Here is a 21,573-nt window from a genome sequence, read left to right on the forward strand (position 1 = left end):
TCCGTGGTGAGGAACTCGACCCCCAAGTTAGCAGGCTGTGAATAATGGCCGAAAGTGAAACTTCATGGAACCAGATTGGAAAAACAGGTGGACGGAGTGAAAGAGGCACCGTCCATAAATTACGATGCAAAATGTGCTGCGTTGAAGACGTGGGCTCTGGGCGCCCACTCTTGGGATTTGGTAGGGATCAAAAGATCGTTTGCTTGCACAGGAATCAACGTCTGAGGTCAAGAGCTCTTGATGTTGATTTCTCTCCCCTTTATGGTCATTGCAGGTGCCCTCATTTTGACACACATGGATACTGCACAAGCCTGAGTGTACACACACACACACACACACACACACACACACACAGCTCTTACAGATTAGTCACTGACTCCCACATGTACACACAGTGCCCCTAAATGCTATTTTATTGAGAAAGTTGCGATGTTGCTATTGCAGCTGGTGAATTTTCACCTGAAACCTGGATTTTCACTACTTTTGAATAGAATTTTCATCATTAGCACATCATTAGCACTTTGTAAATACTTAGTAGATTCTCTGTGCTGTGATTATTGGTTCATGGGACCCAGCTTGTCTCTCAACCTCGGGGGTTAGCACAGCTCAGGGGTGTGGTCTGTCCACAGCTCAGGGGTGTGGTCTGTCCACAGCTGAGTGGTGTGGTCTGTCAACAACTGAGTGGTGTGGTCTGTCAACAACTGAGGGGTGTGGTCTGTCCACAACTGAGGGGTGTGGTCTGTCCACAACTGAGGGGTGTGGTCTGTCCACAGCTGAGGGGTGTGGTCTGTCCACAGCTGAGGGGTGTGGTCTGTCCACAGCTGAGGGGTGTGGTCTGTCCACAGCTGAGGGGTGTGGTCTGTCCACAGCTGAGGGGTGTGGTCTGTCCACAGCTGAGGAGTGTGGTCTGTCCACAGCTGAGGGTTGTGGTCTGTCCACAGCTGAGGGGTGTGGTTTGACGATAGCTGAGGGTTGTGGTCTGTCCACAGCTGAGGGTTGTGGTCTGTTGATAGCTGAGGGGTGTGGTCTGTCCACAGCTGAGGGGTGTGGTCTGTCCACAGCTGAGGGGTGTGGTCTGTCCACAGCTGAGGGGTGCGTTCTGTCCACAGCTGAGGGGTGTGTTCTGTCCACAGCTGAGGGGTGTGGTCTGTCAACAACTGAGGGGTGTGGTCTGTCCACAGCTGAGGGGTGTGGTCTGTCCACAACTGAGGGGTGTGGTCTGTCCACAGCTGAGGGGTGTCATTCTATGCTTTTAAGCCCAACTGCTACTGACTGAAATTTCTTTCAAGTTGGAAGCCTCACAATGTGTCTCCTCTGTTGCTCAACCAGACAGATGTGAAAGTCTCACCAATTATTCAGTGTTTGCATACTGAATAATTTATGTTTTAATGAGGGGTAGATTGATTTACAGAATGAGCAGTTATAGAGTTGGTTTTTTTTGTTTTTTTCTTGTCTTGGGGCAGACAGCTATTTAACAAAGTTCCATCACAGTAAGGTTTGCATTGCTGTTGCTACATTAGGACATGGTGCAACATGTACCCAGAGACTAATCTACCTGCTGTCTTGGTCGTAGTTATTTTTTATTTAATGAGGAGTGTCGAGACAGGTTGTTGTGTGACAGCCTAATTTTTAAAACACGTTCATCTAATACAGAGTATAAATGTCATTCCTTGAAATGTTTAACATATGGGTAACTTTATTGTCGTACCGTGAAACATAAATTGGACATTTCTTGCTCTTTATATGCAGTTATGTGGAGTTGTGGGGTGTTCTGTAGCAGTCAGCAGTCAACATCAGCAGATATATATATGCTATGTCAGTGTCATCGGGAGTGTGTGGCTTACAATAGTGTGACATCTGTGGGGCAGCTTGTAATCAGAGGAAATGAAGATCGGCACTTCAAGGCCACACTCGTGTATAATTGAGTTTCATTTGAATAAACAGGCTGATTAGAAATGCAGAGGCTGCCATGGCGGAGACACAAGCGGCGGTTTCCGTCTCCCCTCTGTAGAACCGAACTGGGCAGGCTTTTGTTCACACCATTTGCCAACTGAATAGGACCAGTAATGCAACAATGCGGGTCGACAGAAGCCAGATTTAAATACCCAGCGCCTTTGAATACGCAAATCGAGGGTCTTTTCACTCGTGCTGACTTTGCGGTGCTCAGTTTAGTGCATCGAGAAAACAGTACCGTACTTACGTGGTCTGAAAAACTGGGTTAGCAGTGACAGCGAATAGACATCTGTGGTTTTAGCACACCTCGCAGGGGTCATAGGAACCTGTACCACAGGTTCAAAAGGTGAGCGAGGGCTACAGCCAAATCCGGCCTGGTGCTGGATGAATTAGCGCCAGATGTTTGACGCTTTCACTTTCCCTTTCATGTGTTACATATGCGAATGTAGCAAAAAAATGTTACGAGAGTCCATTCTGATTTATGCCGGAGCAGATATACCGTGTAAACCACCCAAATGCATTACGGTCGCTGAGCATGACCGTTTTCCCGCGCATTTTTTTCCCCCACTTTCATCTTTGCTAGTTCCAGCAGATGCTAACGCAGACAGTGCAACACTTCAGTGTGCAGCCGGACGTCCTTCAGCTGGTCGCTGCCACAGATAAATTTAAGTTATGTAGTGAACAGTTCGTGCGAGGTGGTCCAACACACCGCAGACGAGGGGAGCGGAGAAACCCGAGCCGTCCTTTGTCTTTCGTGCGTTCTCTCAGAATTTAGTGCCAGCCCAGAGTTGGCCAGGATTGAGCTGGCCAGGTTGTTTCCTGCAGTTTTGACTTGCATGTAGTCTTGATTCAGCATTTAAATTATTATTATTATTTAGCACTTTTCATCGTTTTCTTGGCGTATTAGAAGTGGGGACTACACGTCTATGTTCTGGTTATTCCAAAATGATTCCAGGTCTTGCTCCTGCTGTGTTTGAGAAGCAGGACATAGTTCAGTATCTATGGAGTGTGTGGTGGAGGAGTTCACCATTAGACAGTCTGTAGGCCAGACCTGCTTAGGACAGCGGAATGTATTACCGTTAGCTACATCCGGGCAAAACCATAAGATGAGCAGAAACAATTACACTTTCCACTTTGAATTTCACAAAATGAACACATCTCCGAATGTTTCCTGTGTAAATCTTCGCGCGTTCATAGGCCGTTGTACAATACTTGTTAAATGTAATCTAGACTGATCATCTTAAATTTGTACTTTGGACAATAAAACACTAAGCTAACAGCTAACAGAGATTTTGCTTACACAAGGGACCTCATGAAAGCACTTAAATGTTGTTAAAAACCAATACAGTGCATATTTTTATATGGGACACAGCCTGAATGGACTGATGATAATGCATTACTGAAATAAATTATGCACACGTGGAAGTGAATGTAATCCCAGGCCACCCAATTATTGCTTTAAGGCCAAACTACTAGTCTGCTTACAGAGTGTTCTAAAATACCCACTTAGATATCTGCCATCAAATAAATCTTTTAACACCACGCACATTTAATGGACAGGACGTTCCCACCAGCTGAAAGACGGCAGTCCCACTTCTCATATCTCTTCATTATGTTTCTATAAGAGATTGACATCTAAGCCAGCCAATCAGATTTGGAGTCACACGGAGGCTGACTTCTCTGTATCCTGTAAAATAGGACCAATCTGTTGCACCTAATTTAAGCCTTGCTGAAATTTGCATTAACACGCTCCTGTCCGCTGTCCCCTGTCCCCTGTCCCCTGTCCCCTGGCGGACTGCCATCTGCCTTCGTAGTGGATGGGGAGGTGAGGTTTGTGCGCTAGTCACCGTGCAGGAGTGCTTGCCCTCTCATTTACATCCTTAATATGATCACGTTTCTGCAAACTGGCACTGGTGCCACTTGGTTTGATGAAACAGAGTCCTTATCCGTCCATTTGCATAGACGCGAATGACCTTGGAGGGGCCGAGATGGAGATAAAGATGGTGTTGGGTGGAGAGATAGTGTCTGCTATTTACTCAGCTTGCATGAAACTCCATCAGATGTCCAGTAAACTGTGACCAACACATTCATTGAGAAAATGACCAAGTAATTACTCTTACAGACTGAATTAACTGGTGATATTAAAAAAACCCTTCTTTTCTCTTTTTGCTTTGCCTGAGCAGTAATTCTGAGAATTTCATCTATTTATGCATTATTCATTTCTATTGTCCTTTTTAATGGTTTTCCCTAGTTCATGCATATCATACATTGGCAATTAGAAATTTTATTTTATCGTATTCTGTAATTCAAGGAAATAATGCCTAATTTTCACGGTGGATTTGGAACTCATGTCCCTTAGGTCAGACTTGGGTTCAAGATTCACACATTGTGTATACACAGCCAGACGTTGCGTAGTGTTGAACAGTTGTGTGCTCTGTAAACCTATTAAAAACTTCTATTTTGTTGCTTGCTCTCTTTAAGGTTTAGGATAGGTGACAGGCACACACACATGCACACGCGCACACACACACACACACACACACACACACACACACACACACACACACACACACACACACAGAGTTATTTGGCCCACCACAGAGTGAATCAGGTGAGATTATAACAGGTTGTTGCCACAAGCGTAGGTTAGAACCATTACTTCAGAACCCAATGTCCTGATGAAGGTGCTTTTCTTCTGTCACGGACCCCCTCATTAACGTGTGAAGAATTCCCCGCCTTTTGTGACTTTGACACTTGGCTAATGACAGAACTCGCTGCAGGCCCAAAATGAGGTTTCATGGTGTTGAAAAGCAGGTTTGGAATTATTGTTTATGCAGGACCACAAGCCTGTAGGAATGCACAGCCTCACCTCAAACTATTTTGTTACGCAGAGCCTTTTCAAACAGTGTCTAGGCCTGTCAGCAAATGTTCGGTGGTTAAATGTTGTTAACCAGAAATTTTTTTTCCATCACAACTCCCAAGTCTGATGGGTAGTGTACTGCTTTGTTTTGTTAAATATATCGGCTGTCGTTATATTTTTTATTGAATTATATTTCTTGTGACTCTCCTTATTACCAAAATATTTGAATCCATGTGTCTCCTCAGCGCGAATGGTTTTGTCATTGTTGCTAATCAGCAGCACTGGTTCCAGAACTTCTACAGACGGGTCACTCGGGGGTTTCTGGGAGCACTTGGGGTCAGCCTGTCAGCGTAGTACTTGGGATCCTTCATTCATTCTTTGTGTTTGTGCGTTTAATTATGTACATTAATCAGTGCGTGTCTCAGAGGAGCACAGGTTCGAGCAGAGGCCCGAACGTTTAAACACGTTTATTCAGCACGCGATACCCGAACCGACCCCACAAGAGGATGAGCCACGGAGCCTTTAGAACTGCCACTCAGGTGGTAGAGAGACCAGGAAACACCAATTTATCCAACCCCAAAAATGGCACAAGCATCCACAAAGACATCTGATTAGAATCTGAACGGGGCCCTGGCTGTTTGAACTGGGTCAAAGGCTTAGTCACGGAAACAGATTCCGATTTTAAAACTTGGTTGGCTTCTTTTTGTGAAGGCTGCTGACAGGAAATTAATTGTTTTGGGTTGGCTTCTGCATCCAGTAGATACAGCACTCATCTATTAATCTTCTTTTAATATTAATGAGGTTTTGGTGCTAAGGGTCTGTGTGTGTGTGTGTGTGTGTGTGTGTGTGTGTGTGTGTGTGTGTGTGTGTGTGTGTGTGTGTGTACGTGGAATTTCTCACCTTGACTTAAATGTGAACAACAGCAAATTAATCTTTGCCTCTTGTGTACGCCTGCCTCTTGGCCAACATCATTACCAGTCTGGATACATCTTATTTCTTTTGTTGCTCTGAGCTCAGCTGTCCTTCGCTGCTTCGCGCCCCTTTAGCTCTCGTGTCTCCCCGTCCAGCAGACGACATGCAAAGATCCTCACCGCTGACTCCCAGGAGGGGCCCATTTTTTTCCCGGAGCCTGGTGCCTTGCATGCAGCGTGGCTGGAAGGCCAACTGGAAAGCCATATACATAATCCTCCCCTAATCACATGACTAATCACCTCCACAGAGAGATGTGGGGGTCCCGGGGTACTCCAGCAGGCCTTCCTGCATGGCTGTAGGGGAGACGCTGTACTAATCACCCCCACCCAAACACCCTCACTTGGCCACGCACTCCATGTGCGATGTACAAGCACAACGTTCCACGGCGTAGATGTAGCAGCGATCCCTCCTACGTTTGGTTAAGTGTATTTTGTTATAGTTGTTAGAATGCGTTAGCAATGAGACGTGTATAACTGAGTGCCGCTTGGTCGATTTATTGTGTATGTTTGGCTCCCGTGTGGAAATTGAGGGATTCTGTTTGTTTTGTTCGGTCTGAACGACTTTGAATTCTCCGGAGCTTTTTTTTTAAAACTCCCGTTAAGTCTGAACGCGTTCTTCTGAATCCAGTAATTAAGTTTATTAAGAAGTCTCAGCGTGTTCTCATGCAGTGAGGGAACAGTGTCCACTTAAACACACACATGCGACTCACAGTGAAACCGCAAACACGCTCCTCCCTCAGCTCACTCCACAAAACAAACCTTGCTCCCATTATAGAGTCAGAGACCAGGAGAAAACCTCCGGCGTTGGAGCAAACCAGGACTGGCGTGTCTGTGGGTCCACGTGGGGAAGCCGGCTAGGCTCATATGGCCCACACTAATGAGTCACCAGGGGAGGGGTTTACGACGGGCTACAGGGTGTGTGGGGCGGGGAGGGGGGGGGGGGTTGAATCTGCAAAGACCTGAAGGGCAGCTGGGTGCAGCACCTGTTAATGAGCTGTGAAGTGGCCCTCGTCTGAGCTCGGGCTGGGGCGCGGAGCTCCCAGAAGGCCCGGCGAGACCAGGGGCGACCCGGGCGCCACAGCTGAGCGACTCCTGGCCACAGCGGCTCTGCCCGAGTTCTCCTGCGTAGCTGTGTCTGTGTGGGCTGTTTGCACAAGGCTCTGTGTTGGTTCAACACTTAGCGTTATGTTATCCTTTTATCATATTTTGTCATTCGTGTAAATAAAGCTTCATTTTCGGGCTATATCTCAAACTCACATCCTCTTTTTTTCTATTACATCACACTTTATTTTCATACCCATTACTATAACAAGCTATATTCCATAAATCTGGAATACAGGGTGACTATAATGACCTTTTAAATGTCAATCTGTGCTTGCCTTCCAAAAAGTGGTGGACAGAAACATTCATTGCTGTTTACCATATACCCAGCACTGTGGCCCAACACTGTGGCCCAACACTGTGGCCCAGCACTGTGACCCAGCATTGTGTCTATGGTAAAGGAACATGCAACAGTGTACAAGATCCAACATATTAATAACATGGTGTCAGTACACAAACAGACTATGTTATACTGCCTTTATACTGTGTTTGCATGTCATTTATATGTATGTAGCAATGTTGTGTTTTTATTTGAAAAAATGAAAATGTCTCGTTATGTATGGTAAGGCTCATGGTCAGTGAAGAAACACAGGTGCAGAGACTTGTCTAATATACAGGGAAGTGTCACTATCAATTACATAAGCCCGTGTAACATATTCAGTCTCGTTTCACGGCTTCTTGCTACGATGAGCTCGGAGAGGCGCTAATGTTGATGGAAGTGTTGCTAAACATTACAAATCAGCAGTAATTACAAGTGAGGGCAGTTTAAATCGGAGTGTTTCTTCTATCTCTGCTAAACGCCCCGTGGCAGCTAAGTTACCCCCGCAGTGTTTTACACTTTCTGCGTTTACATTAGCATCTAGCATCTGCAGTGTTTGTGGGGTGACTTCAGTAGGAAATCCAGAGACGCTGGACAGGAAGTGCTCTCAGATGACTTCCTTTTAGTCCCTGTGTCTGCTGTTCATCCTTCACAATGATGCCAATCTTCATTTTGCGCTTGGACAGACTAGACCATGGTCAGCTGGTGAAATCTGACTGACTTTTCATTAAACACGCCCCCCCATCGGCCCCTCCTCGCCACAAATTAACTCCCTGTCAATGCCCCACAATAGAAGTGGGCGTGGGCCGGTCTGATTTATCCCACATTTAGCCATCAAAGGGGCATTAACCCCACCCCATATCCCCTCTCCCCAACAGAACCTCCCGTCCTGCCCCCAGGCCCGGCAAAAGAGGCGAAAGAGTGACAGTCTATTAAACAGAGAAAGTGACAAGCCCTAACTGGGGTGTGGCTATAGTCAGTGAGTGTGTTTAGGACTAAATATGATGGGACACAGTCTGTGTGTGTGTGTGTGTGTGTGTGTGTGTGTGTGTGTGTGTGTGTGTGTGTGTGTGTGTGTGTGTGTGTGTGTGTGTGTGTGTGTGTGTGTGTGTGAATTTGGAGTGGGTGGTCCTGGTTCTGCCCATATGCTCTCTTGAGGAGTCTGGGCACACATATAGATACTCTCACTCCAACTGAGGGAGACTGAGCTGGCGTTTCACCTGCTCATGGGAACCTGCTGCTTTCACTCTTGGTTTCCTTCTGTGGATCGATGGCGGACAGCTGATCGGACCCTCGTGTAGAACTTCTTTGTGTTGTTTCCTGTTCGGCGCCGTAGACCACGTCCTGCTTTCGGATATGAGAATGTGGACTCGGGCGCGGGGTTGCGGCATGAAGCCCGTGAGCGTGTGTGTGTTCTGGGCCCTGCTCCTGCCCCGCTGCTCGGTGCACGGCTACTCCGGCGCCGGGCCGGTTCTGGTGGCCACGCGCCCTGCTTCTCTCCTCTCAGACCCTGTGTTGCTCTCGACAGACGCGGGCGTGCCAGAGTCGGCCAGACAGGGGGTGACTCCCGCCCCCGACCCTGGACAAGAAGAAGGCAATACACTGGGCTACACAGGTACTGCTGTTTTCCTGTTCTCTTCCTCCGTCTGCAGACGTCCGCGTGATGGTTTGTCCCGTCTGCCACGTCCGATCCGTCTCTCTGTCTCTCTCCTGTCCTCTCTCTCATCTCCCTGACTTCACTGTCCTCTCCCATAACCCGCTCTGCTGTGGTTTGTTGTCACGTCTGTGGAAGTTGGACTCATTGTCTGACAAAGGCAAGCGATGCTGCTTGATTTCTAACTTTCACCGAATATACAGATTGGCAGAGAATAGGTTAGTCGTTAAGAAGGCTTTAATTATGGAGTAGAAGTCATTAATAGTCTGACTGCTCATGTTTTAGGTCTGTTCCTGTATATACATATACCCATTCAGACCCATTTGAAAGTATAACAGGTATGAAATACTGGTCTAATTTGCTTATGCCCCTCATGTGATCAGCATAAGAACTGTGTGAAGCTATTTTTAGCAAATGTTTCAGTAGATTTGATTTATGTGATATGTTTAACCTCTAGATGTCCCTTTGATGTATAGAGTGGTGTGGAACCAATAGACAGAGAGGAGAGATGTAAAGAGAGGAGAGATGTAAAGAGAGGAGAGATCTGAATATTCCTGCCCATCCTTCCTGCTTAAGTGAAAATCTATGCACCTTCCCAGGGCACAGAGACGAGTACAGAGTCTCAGCTGCCGTTATTCTTGGAGACAGTTCTCTAACACTGTGACCTTTGGTAGGAAAACAAGTCGATAAGCGAAAAGCAACTCTCACTACGTGTGTGTTGCAGTGGGAGGAGTCAGCCAGACACACAGACTCCAGGAGAACTGTGTGCTCACAGTTTCACTTCTCTCAAGGTCATGGATTTGTAAGCAGTGACCCGGTGGACCAGTAATCCTGAGAATATTGAGTCTGACACAACTGGGAAAACATTAATTTACATAGTTAGAAATACATTTTTAAAATACTTACATTTACATTAAGAATCCTATTGGTACAGTTTCATACATTTCATTTAAGAGCCAAGCAGACTCACAGTACGTGATGCCGACTGACACACACTACTCTGTTTTAAAAGTTAGCGGTTTGTGTGAGGTTTGTGTGCACATCTTTTACAGTCTAGTGTTTGACACCCAGACATCGATGGGTACGTTTCCCTGCAGCCCGTGTGGAACGATTTCACCAGCCTGTTCATATGCTGCGTGACTCTAGATTCGAGCTCTCAGAACAGGAGCCACGTAGCCTTTAGATGAACAGGAAGCTGCCGTAACAAGACTAACGAGGGGCTGGTGGCACAGAGGCTGCTGTGTTGAGAATCTTTTTCTCCAGGAGAAGACAAAGAAGAAAAAGAAGAAAAAGTTTGTTTTCACCGAAGTTAAATACCATCTCGCCATCCTGCCATTTGAATATGAAAGTGGTGCGTGTGTCAAAGATTCATTTTCAGCGAGGTGATTATAAAACGCTTTTCTTGCCTTGTTTTGAAAAGCGCAACATGCAGCAGAACACAGGGCCTCACATTTAATTCACGCTTTACAGTCAAAGTGATTCAGACAACGTTCCCGTTATATAACAATGAAGCTAATTATATATACGCTACTTTGTCTTTGTGCAGATCATCGCCGGTAGGCAGCCTGAACCGACACATTTCACATTCATGTAAGATTCTGTGCAGAGGTTGTGGACCATCTTGCTGGTTCTGTTGCCTCCTTTTGAAACATCACGTGTTCCTGTAGGCATCTGTATGTAGGACCTCACGGCTATGTGTCTAATGTCACACAGAAGACACTATAGCCACTATGTGGCCATTGGCTGATTAAGGTGATCGTTTGGTTTTCGTTGAGGCCTCATTACATTTGAAGTCCCTGTCCTTGATTGCTGATCCGTGAGCAACGATTATCCTCTTGCCTCTACATCTCTGATGAAGTGGACATACTCCTGGGCTTCATCAGCTCTCATACCCCCCCATCCCTGGATCAATGGCACCGTCCTGAACCCCCACCCGTGTGATGAGGTCACTGAACTGCCCCATAACCAGGTCCCCCACACATATAATGTACAATAACATATAACGGGGAGACGTAACGCTTGTGGGATCCTCTTCTAAAGACCAGGCAGGATCCACGGTCAGCTGAGATCCAGTGGAAGCAAACCTATGGAGAGAAAGACCAAGTTATTCAAACTAGCTGAATATACTTACGTATAGAAATAGAAGTCAGCTCGAGAGAATCGTCTGTAGCCATGAGAGCTGATTATGGAGGTTGGGTCCATTTCGCCGGCCTTAGACTGAGGTTGCTTTGAACCTGACATTTACATTTTATGACTGCCTGAGGCTGGCGGAGGAACCAGCCGGAGTCGTTGGCTGCACTTCAACTTTTCACGTCCACTTTAACGGAAATGAGCGCCTCGGTCTTTTATGCGTGAGCGTTTTATCACTCGGAAATAAAACGACTTGCGCTAGAACCTGCTGGAGGTGTTTGGCCTTTGGCGGAAGCGTGCGTTAGTCCGTGCCGGCTCACGCCCACACGACCTCGCCACACAGCCACTCGCCCGCAATTAAGCGTGTCCTGCAAACGCGTCTCCGTAACGCAGCCGTTTCTCCCCGAGAGTGGGAGGTAGGTGAACGTGCTATAATTAGACCAATTACCCCCTGTCTTAGCAGGGCAGCCACACTGCAGGCCCTGGAACGGAGAGGGCGTGCAGGGTGTGTGGGGGGGGGGGGGGTGGAGGTTGCCTTTTTCCCCTTTTAATTCTCCATCCGGGCTTAGCTTGCCCTGAGCTCCCCCTAGCTCCACTCTCCCCAGGTTCATTCTGCCAACAGGGGATGTGTGAGAGAGCTGAGCAGAGAGAGAATGAAGGGGGGGGGGCTTCAGAAAACACTGGATTAGCGGGGGTGGAGGGGTGGGGGGAGGGTGGTGTTGGCGGGCACCCAATACCATTTGGACCACGCACGATTGGCATGGGTAAGGGCATGAGAAGCAGCCATGCTATCTGCAGACGTCAAGCAGGCATTCTGCTCTGTAGAAGCGGACAGCCTTTACATTTCCCAAGGCGGAGATTCGCAGTCAATCGAGAGGCTTCTGCCTCAGCTCTGAATGACTAGCGTTTGCGAGCCGGCTGGGGGTGGAGAGAGGAGGAGGGGTTTGGGTAAAGATTCAAATGCAGCTCTTTTGTACGGAGGCCGGCAGTCCGTATGGCGCCCCTATGGCTGTCAGATGAGGCTGACGCTGACTGACAGCTTCAGAAAGATCCGGGTGACGTACCAGCCTTTGTAATGTGCAGTCACTCGAGGACAATTATCTCAGTTTTCCTTAGATTCTCACGCACTTGTGAGAAGCGATCGTCTCAGAGCGGCACTGGGCTTATCGGAACGTGCCCTCGTGACTGACGTGCGTTCGGTGTGCGTGTGAACATGGCCCTTGGCTGTCCGTTCGGATCGCCGCCGTCAGGGCACTGAGGAGAAGACTCCTTTGGCTGTAATACCAGGCCCAATGCCAACGTGTCGGGACGCGTTCAAGCGAGGCATGTCTCATCTTAGAGCCCTCTCATGGGTGTCGTTAGTGGCGAAGTCACGGGGGAGGGTTCGGCCTGGCACGGCCGGGCTCCCAGCTTGGTTGGACATCAGTATGTGCTGAGGGGAGGGTGCAGGCTCATACTGGGAGACATAAATCTCCACGGCACCTGATCCCTGAACTGTTCTGGCTCGTGCTGCGAGGGTCATCGGCAACACATATCCTATCCGTCATATTTATAGTGCTCATCACAACAGCCGGCTTGTTTTGTCAGCTGACAGCAGCGGGTGGGGTTTAGGGGGAGGGTGCAGATGGAGGCGTTTCAGGGTGGTTTCCACCATTGTTTGATTTTCTTTTCAGGGAAAATCTCAGTTAGCGGTAGTCAGTGGAGTGAAAGCAATAAAGTTCGATTCTGATAGAGTATTGTGTGGGAGATTGGAGGTGATGTTGACTGGATTATGAATGGTTTCGAACATGGCATATGTGTAGTGGGATTGAAGAACAGTGAGCATGCAGTCCATATCAGTGTTATGGGCACTTTTTAAAGTGCCTATTACAGTTTGAATCTCAGACTGAGACACTTGTTAAAAAGGTTTTTTGTCAGTTCCAACACACTGCATAACCAGCCTGTTAGGACCCGCGCTCTCATCCCGTCTCACCAGCCTGTTAGGACCCGCGCTCTCATCCTGTCTCACCAGCCTGTTAGGACCCACGCTCTCATCTCGTCTCACCAGCCTGTTAGGACCTGCGCTCTCATCCTGTCTCACCAGCCTGTTAGGACCCACGCTCTCATCTCGTCTCACCAGCCTGTTAGGACCCACGCTCTCATCCTGTCTCACCAGCCTGTTAGGACCCGCGCTCTCATCCTGTCTCACCAGCCTGTTAGGACCCGCGCTCTCATCCTGTCTCACCAGCCTGTTAGGACCCGCGCTCTCATCCTGTCTCACCAGCCTGTTAGGACCCGCGCTCTCATCTCGTCTCACCAGCCTGTTAGGACCTGCAGTCTCATCCCGTATCACCAGTCTGTTAGGACCTGCGCTCTCATCCCGTCTCACCAGTCTGTTAGGACCTGCGCTCTCATCTTGTCTCACCAGCCTGTTAGGACCCACGCTCTCATCCTGTCTCACCAGCCTGTTAGGACCCACGCTCTCATCTCGTCTCACCAGCCTGTTAGGACCCGCGCTCTCATCCCGTCTCACCAGCCTGTTAGGACCCGCGCTCTCATCTCGTCTCACCAGCCTGTTAGGACCTGCAGTCTCATCCCGTATCACCAGTCTGTTAGGACCTGCGCTCTCATCCCGTCTCACCAGTCTGTTAGGACCTGCGCTCTCATCTTGTCTCACCAGCCTGTTAGGACCCGCACTCTCATCTCGTCTCACCAGCCTTTTAGGACCTGCGCTCTCATCTCGTCTCACCAGACTGTTAGGACCCGCAGTCTCATCTCGTCTCACCAGCCTATTAGGACCCGCGCTCTCATCTCGTCTCACCAGCCTGTTAGGACCCGCACTCTCATCTCGTCTCACCAGCCTGTTAGGACCCGCACTCTCATCTCGTCTCACCAGCCTGTTAGGACTCGCACTCATCTCGTCTCACCAGCCTATTAGGACCCGCAGTCTCATCCCGTATCACCAGCCTGTTAGGACCCGCGCTCTCATCCCGTCTCACCAGCCTGTTAGGACCTGCAGTCTCATCTCGTCTCACCAGCCTGTTAGGACCCGCACTCTCATCCCGTATCACCAGCCTGTTAGGACCCACGCTCTCATCCCGTCTCACCATTTTGTATTTTTAGTATTTTGAATGGCTGAATTTGATATTTTATTTAAGAATTGTTCTATCGCATGTTGTTTTAAGTACTGCAGCAATGAGATTTTACATTAAATGTGTATTAATAAAGTAAGACACTATAGGCTACTGCCCTAAAAACGAGGTACAAACGTAAATGTATACAATCGTAAAATATACAATCAGATATATGGTTATACATACTTTGCCTGAGGAATGTCCAATACTCCAGTACTTTCTTTGGTACTGCTTTTCAGTACCACACATAATCCCACATACGTGTACTGGAACAGATAGCCTATCTATGGATGACATAGAAAACCTAAAAACATATTTGGATCCAGTGTGCAAAATACATAGTAAACAGGTATTTTGAATCAAAATCATTGTTGACCAGTATAATACATTTTTGACTTTTTTATTTTATTTTTATGTATTCGTGGCCATCTCCTTCGATAGGCCAGATACAGTGGGGCCTTTTAAACACGACTTCTTGTGGATGGTGCAACTATTTCACTCGCTGATTGAAATTCAGTTATTTTGCTCGGCCTTCCCCTGTCAGGGACGTGGTTGCTAGGTAACAGCTGAAGCACCGGTGCCGCCGTGTGTGTTGCTGCACCAGTTCGGTCTGAAGAAAAAAGCGTTTTTCTTTTCTTCTCTTATGCTGTTTAGGGCCTGTAAGAGCCAGACGTCATTAGAGAGACGACGTGCTACAGCCACGCCGGCTCTGTGGACGGTTGTAGCTGAAGGGGACGTCTGCTGAGGGACATGTCCAACAGCTTGGCCTGCACTGATTGGTCCGGGACTCCTTTGTAAAGGTGGAGAGGGTGTTCAGAGACTGAGACAAAGAAGTCACTTGGCTCAGTTACTCGAGACAGTCTCTCTATTCATTAGAGCCTCTCTGCCCAGTAAACCAATTAAGCCAATTTAGCATGAAAATACAGTGCGACCTGTTCTCGCTACTTTGCGTGGGAGTCAGAGTCGGAGCGAGGGGAAGTATTTCTCACTGACAGAGCTGGTTAGGGAAGATGGGGGCTTAGAAGTGCAGCGGAGTCACCGGAGACACTTTTGTTTCTTTGTAAGTGTTTCTAAGTCTTGTCGGTGCGTTTCATGCTCTAATTGGAATCCATGCAGCATTGCAGTGTTGGCATCGGAACACTAGAGGGCACTAGAGGGCACAGTCTCCCCATAACGCCTTTACAACCTTTACAATATTAACGCTCATAGGTATTGTTTACCAATATTATAGAGCTTTGTGGTAAGAGTAGGAGACTAAGAGGGGAGACCCTCCGTCTCTTTTTCTCATGGCTTAGACTCTAAGTGAGCGAGTGAGAATAGATTCTCTCTGTTTACCCGACTATTTTGAGTGCTCCACTGTGAGCATTTCTTCATGTCTTAAAGGTGAAGAAAGGCCTCCTATGTTGCCGTTACAGTTCGGGTTTTCACCGCACTGATGGGAAAACCATTTGTTCCGCGGGTCTTTGTGCGGGCGGTTTTGTGCACGGTGGATGGGCTTCTCGTGAGCGTGTGCAGGCTGAACGGCCTCCTGGCTCGGGCCAAAGCCCAGATGGCTGAAAGAGAGGCGTGTATCTCCAGTGACAGCACCGTGGCGGCCCGATAATGCCGAGCGATGCCGTGGGGGCGGGGTTGGCCTTTTGGGAGGCGGTCAGAACTTTGAGGCAGTCGGGGGGCGGAGCGGAATGGCACGCATCCCTGTCTGTCCCTCCCGGGTTCCTGCACAGCCCCTCCCAGCATCATTATCTATGCAAATGCCCCGCCCTCTTCCAGACTCTGGCCACTCCTTCTTTAACCCCTGACATAACAGACATAACCCTTTCATATTAGTTTCAATGTAGTTACCAAATAATTGACAGTAGTTAGTGAACAATACGCCTTAATATTTTAAGATGTAGATATGAATAAATCAGAGATTATCTGGTCATATCCGACATATCGTTTTGAGCAGGCGATGAACTGAATGTCTTAAGTTTGAGTTTCTTCAGATGTGAGTGTGACTGTACATGTTCCTTCCTGGTAGAATATATATGGCTAACACCAGAAGCGAACCGTGATCTTTAAACCTGGGCCCGCTAACCCCCCCCCCGAAAAAATAGTTTTTCCTTTCTTAATAGACTGCAATAATGAAAAACTGAGACGACAGTACAGCTTTAAAAACGCAATAAACAATAATATCTGTACTAGATAACGTCTTAAGCAAAATAAGGTTCCAACAAAATAAGGTTCACAGCTCCGTGTTCCTCGGAAGCGGAATATGTAAACAACGCGCACGAGGACGTCAAAGGAATGAATCGGAACTAGCTAGTGGTGGTACGCTAACGACAGCTAGCGTCGCCACAGCGGGCGGAAATTATCATACAGTTAAGCCCGCCCACTAAGAGAGAAGATATGATTGGTCAATTTTGCTGTCATTTGAAACTGGTATTGCGCTGAATTATAACTGCCAGGCCCTCTGTAAACGAACAGCGGGCATCACAGTGCTGATAGGGGGAGACACAGACTCACAGGCTTCCACTTAACCCCTCACCTTCCAACACAGATTGAATAGACACGGGTGAATAATTTATTTGCTTATATTTTTGTAATTGTTTAGATGTCGAATGTCAAACTGTAAGTAGATAAAATAAAATTGGATAATTATATATATAATGCTTTAAGAATATTTTAGGCCCTCTGAGAGGGCGTAGAGGGCCCTGACGGTTCCCCACTGGCTAACACAGGGTAACAGAGTTGGTACACACTCCTGTTAACACACCCACAACGAAGACGGCATGTCCCGCAGCTGTCCTGCGTCTCGGGTCCTGTTCTGTATCTTCCCGCGCTCCCCAATGTCATACTCGTAAAAGTGATTTGGGGCCTCGTCAGAACAGGACCAACACGAACGATGCGGCGTTGATTTGCGGCTTCCTGAGCTCCACACGCTTCCCCTCTCAAATCAGAGGAGCGCCAGCCGCACAGAGCATGTTAGGACCAGCATCTCAGCACCGCTCCAGAACACTAACACGCTCTCTCTCCTCTTCTGATGTAAATATGCCTGTACAAGCACTAACACAAAACGTTCAATAAACAAAGCCATTCCAGCTCGATAATAACTTTCTGAATGATATTGGAAGAAGTACTCATTCTTTTAGAATGATAAACCTCTCTATATTGTCTGGGTAAGGACACAAGACAAAACCTATAAATACATGCTTTTCCTCTCAAGGAAATAATACACTTCACATTTTTGTGCGGTATCGACATGCTGTCAGTGGCTGTACGATTAAACAGACCAATTTGGAACTGACATAATCAGAGACATGGGCGCAAACAAAAACGTGTTTTCCTTGCTACATTCAAAACACGCAGCTGGATGCAACAGTGTTTTGTCATGGTAATTATCTGCAGGCTTTTCAGGGTTGGGAGAATTACGCTGACTGAACTGCCAGGTATTTTAGGTTGTCAGGGCTTTTATGAAAAGGTAATTTTGCCAAAATGTAAACAAGTACACTTTAATATGATTTTTAATGTCAGTGGAAGTGAGAGTGGGATTACATTATTTCCCACAATGCCATGCACATAAAATAAGTCCATACTCAGTTTGTTGAAGGCATTCAGCATATTGGCACAAAATGTGGACGCAGTAATGAAATTCCAAGAGACACTTTTCCCTCCCTGTCTCTGGGGAGAGGTGGTATTGTCTCTCCATGGGGGGTATAATTCTCGGGGAATGTTTTTGTTTTGAGCCATGCTGTTTTGTTAGGTGATGTGGCCGGAATGGGTTAGTTTCACTGGGGGTAGGAGAAGCGGTTCTCTCTCACTCACGGCCTGCGTTACCCCCTAACCCCCATACTACTGCAACCCGGGTTTCTGAGGGGGGGCTGCATGAAAGAGATGTCCCAGCATGGAGTCCAGAGGGGCACACACACACACACACACACACACATCACAAGAAAAGAGAAAACGTCCCCAAACTTGCTTTGAATATCAAGCAGAGAATTACAGAGAGAATAGGAAGACGGCTTTTTATGTGCGAGTTATTGAGGTAGAAAATGTGGGGTCTGGGTCTGGGCCTTGACGCACTAACGGTCTGTGATGTCCGTGTTTGTGACTGGCTCATTAAAAAGGCTCCATGTTACAGAATGATAATGAATGAAACAGGCAGAACAGACCTGTTGTAGTGGTCTTGCAGAGTTTGTTGCGTGGGTCTGGTGAGGTTTGGAGAAGATTAGCGCTAATTTCCCACAGTAATATCAATTTCAGTTTTATAAGAAGGTCATACATTATTCTTTCTTATACTGTGAAATTTGGATTATAAATTGTTTACGGTGGATTATTTCTTAGGACAACCACATTCTGAATGGTGGGATCTTTATCATGGAAAGACAACGCGTTCATCAAGCGTCTACGGTCATGGAGAGCCATATACTTTAAACTTTGCAAGCTTTTATTTGGACATTAAATATCTTAAACTGGATGAACACAAGAGAAAGATTAGGATCGTCCTCACAGATAGCGTCTGCGCCGTTGCTTTGTAAAGCTCCTTTGACTGAGCTTGCCAGTTGGCGGTAAGACTGTCATGCAGCCCGTATCTCTGGTTGTAGCGGTCCTATCCATACTTGTTATGGTGGGGATTCAGCATAGGGGCCCTCCAGGGGGCCTGCACCACAGGGTGCTGCACGGCCCACCCGCACACTGGTGCAGGCGCCCTCACACCGGCCCTCACGCTGGCCCACACGCCGGCCCACATGCCGACCCCCTACCCTTTCGCCATTCCGGCAGCAAAACACACCGATGCCAGAAGATCTCCCATAGTAAGTATGTTAACTTTCTGTAGCAGAAAACTTTTCTTGAAGCACTGAGTGCTGGTTCAGTGGTCCAGTGTTCTGTGCAGCTACAACTGTCCGGGTCTGTGTGCCGTCTGACCAGAGAATAGCAGACTGTTATTGAACATTATTAATATTTCAGTTAAGGGTAACTTTGAGTTAAGGGTAAATTTGCTGAAATAGAATTTATAGAACTCATAAGAATCTTGAATTAGCAAACATGGTATGTATGAACATTCACACAAAATCCTGACAAAATAATCTGTTGATCATAACAGAATAATTCCCAACAGAATAATCTGGACATAAAAAGCTTGAAATCTTGAGCATAGCAGATGTGCCCATTCCTGGCGGTAAGTATAGCGTTAAGTATTCAGGCTGTTTTTTTAGCAGGTGGGCAGCTGATGGATTGATATTTGGCTCAGATGTTCAAAGTTCTCTGCTGTGACCTCGGTACCACTGTACAACTCAGTCAGTACTGTGAAAGGCATTGCAAACTTGACACTGTTACTGCTCCTGAGTGATGTGGGTCAGAAGCTTTCAGGTGCAGAGGTTGTCTGCTCTACCAAACACCCCTTGCTTTCTCAGATATGGACGCACTTGAAGAAAAATATTGGCCTCTTCTTGAAGCTAAATTGTAGAATAAAGATGGCTCTCTGTTAATTGTATCCTGAATCTTAAAGTTTTAATGTTTTTAAATGGCAAAAAGTAATTTAAACATTTCTGGATTAAAAAAACACAATTAAATGTTACGTTTTTGGTAGGATAAAAAAAAAACAAAACTACAAAACTTGCCCAACGTTAGTGCAGTACATTAGTGAACAGCAGAGGGCGTCGTTGCCATTTGAATGGACGAACCAACTGGTGGCTCTCGCAGTTGAATGTGCGCTGTAGCCTCAGCTCCGAAAACTACCCAGTACAACCAGTATCATAGATTACTTGTTTTAATATGGAATTTAGTTAATTTAACAGATTAATAATTGTCTGTGTTATCGCAAATACCCAAATTATCCAGCTCACGAATACTAATGTCCTAATTGCACAACGCAAGCAATTTGACAAATCACTGAGGAAAGAGAAGGTTCGGTTCTTTAGTCATCCACACTAAATGGGTCTAAACATACAATGCAATAATCCCGTTTAATCCAATTTAGCATTGCGTAGATTGTTTTTTTTTTTCCTGAGATTTGGGTTTGTTTTCGTTACGCACAAACATTAAACTTTGATTAAGCACAAGATACCCAAGGGATATATGTTATTAGACAACAGAAGCTATTAGATGGTCCTTGTGTTGGTGAAACCAGCTCGTTAAAGGTTAAAATTCTCCCATGGAATGATCCATTGTTCGCTCCTGTGGGGGGGATTGGAACATACCATTTGAGCTTCCATTCACGCCGTTTGAATGAAGTACCGTTGTTTCAAATTCCCTCTGCCGGAGGTGATGGGTCCACGCTGTAACGACAGGGACAGTAAAATTGAAGTTACAGGGGTTAAAAACATTAGGGAAAAACATTGGAATAATGCACCGGTTATCGGGAAGTAGTGGGGAAGTGGATCTGATTCGCAGCTGAAAAACTAAAGTCAGCGAGATTCTCCAGCATCAGTCTCTATTCCTAAGGAAATATCTGTGAAGTTTAGCGTGCGAGTTCAGAAGTGATGCTCTTGTGGCAATTAACGATGTGACAGTGTGTGTTTTTAGTCTGGGTGGACCTTCCTGACAGCTTTGCGGAATTCAGAAACTCAGTTGGCGAACTTTTTTAAAGGAGTGTGAGCTTTATCCGACTTGCGTTGGTTCAGAGTCGGATAATGATGCATCTTTATCTCGACCGACTGGATTATACTTAACTAATCTAGGACAAAGTCAGCTTGGATTTCGTTCATTATTGCTTTCAATAGTTCGTTTAGGCTCCCGTGAGACAACATGGGACTGTTTTGAACGAATGGACAAGCTGTCGTTGTGTTTTTTACTCATGGAGTACTCGTTAAGACCGACATAACCTGGATTACGCTCAGATTTGCGGAGTCTCCTATCATTGAGCTTAATCCCGATATCACGTTGTCCACACCAGACAAGCTGCTTGTGTTGTGAACTTGGAAACGAAACGGCATAAAGATTATGAGGGATCGAAAAGTTTCTCAGAACTGGTAAATTCTGTGGATTACCAAAATAACAAACATTAAAAACGTGCAGGCTGCTTTGGAGAGACGATGACACGAGCGTTTGGATTAGCGCTTTTATTTGTGCACGTCTGCGCAGGTATGTACGGCATATGAATGTGTGTATGCACACACACCCCCTCATCCCTCATCTCTTTGGGGTAGGGTTAATGGAGGTGTAGTAGCCCCCACTCCAGGACGCAGGTCAAACATTACAGGTATTCCAGATTACTGTACTACAGTGCAAATGGGAGATGTTTCTTTATGAAGGCCACTTCACTGTTTCTGTACACTAGTACACTATTGCGACACCCTGGAGTCTGAACACATGTTAATGCGTGTTCCTATCGATCCTATTAAACGCTTACGTTTTATTTCCATTTAAGTAATTATCATTCGTCATACACAGTATATATTCTGTCATGTTACAGTGATGCTAAAACCCATATGAAAGGCCAACAATGTTCCCAACTATAATTAACTCCAAAAAGTGCCTTTTTAAAAACAAAT

General features: G+C 46.7%; 1 protein-coding gene across 2 annotated transcripts in view; it reads left to right on the plus strand.

Moving 5' to 3' along the window:
- Positions 1-21,573, plus strand: part of LOC143478139 (roundabout homolog 1-like) — an 82,960-nt gene that overhangs the window by 46,494 nt on the left and 14,893 nt on the right. For both annotated transcript variants that reach the window (XM_076977094.1, XM_076977095.1), the window contains one exon: positions 8,733-8,819. In XM_076977094.1, coding sequence (XP_076833209.1) covers positions 8,733-8,819 — 87 coding nt within the window. The remainder of the gene's footprint in view (positions 1-8,732; positions 8,820-21,573) is intronic.

This window comes from Brachyhypopomus gauderio, chromosome 16 (genome assembly GCF_052324685.1).
Source record: "Brachyhypopomus gauderio isolate BG-103 chromosome 16, BGAUD_0.2, whole genome shotgun sequence".
Classification (NCBI taxonomy): domain Eukaryota; kingdom Metazoa; phylum Chordata; class Actinopteri; order Gymnotiformes; family Hypopomidae; genus Brachyhypopomus; species Brachyhypopomus gauderio.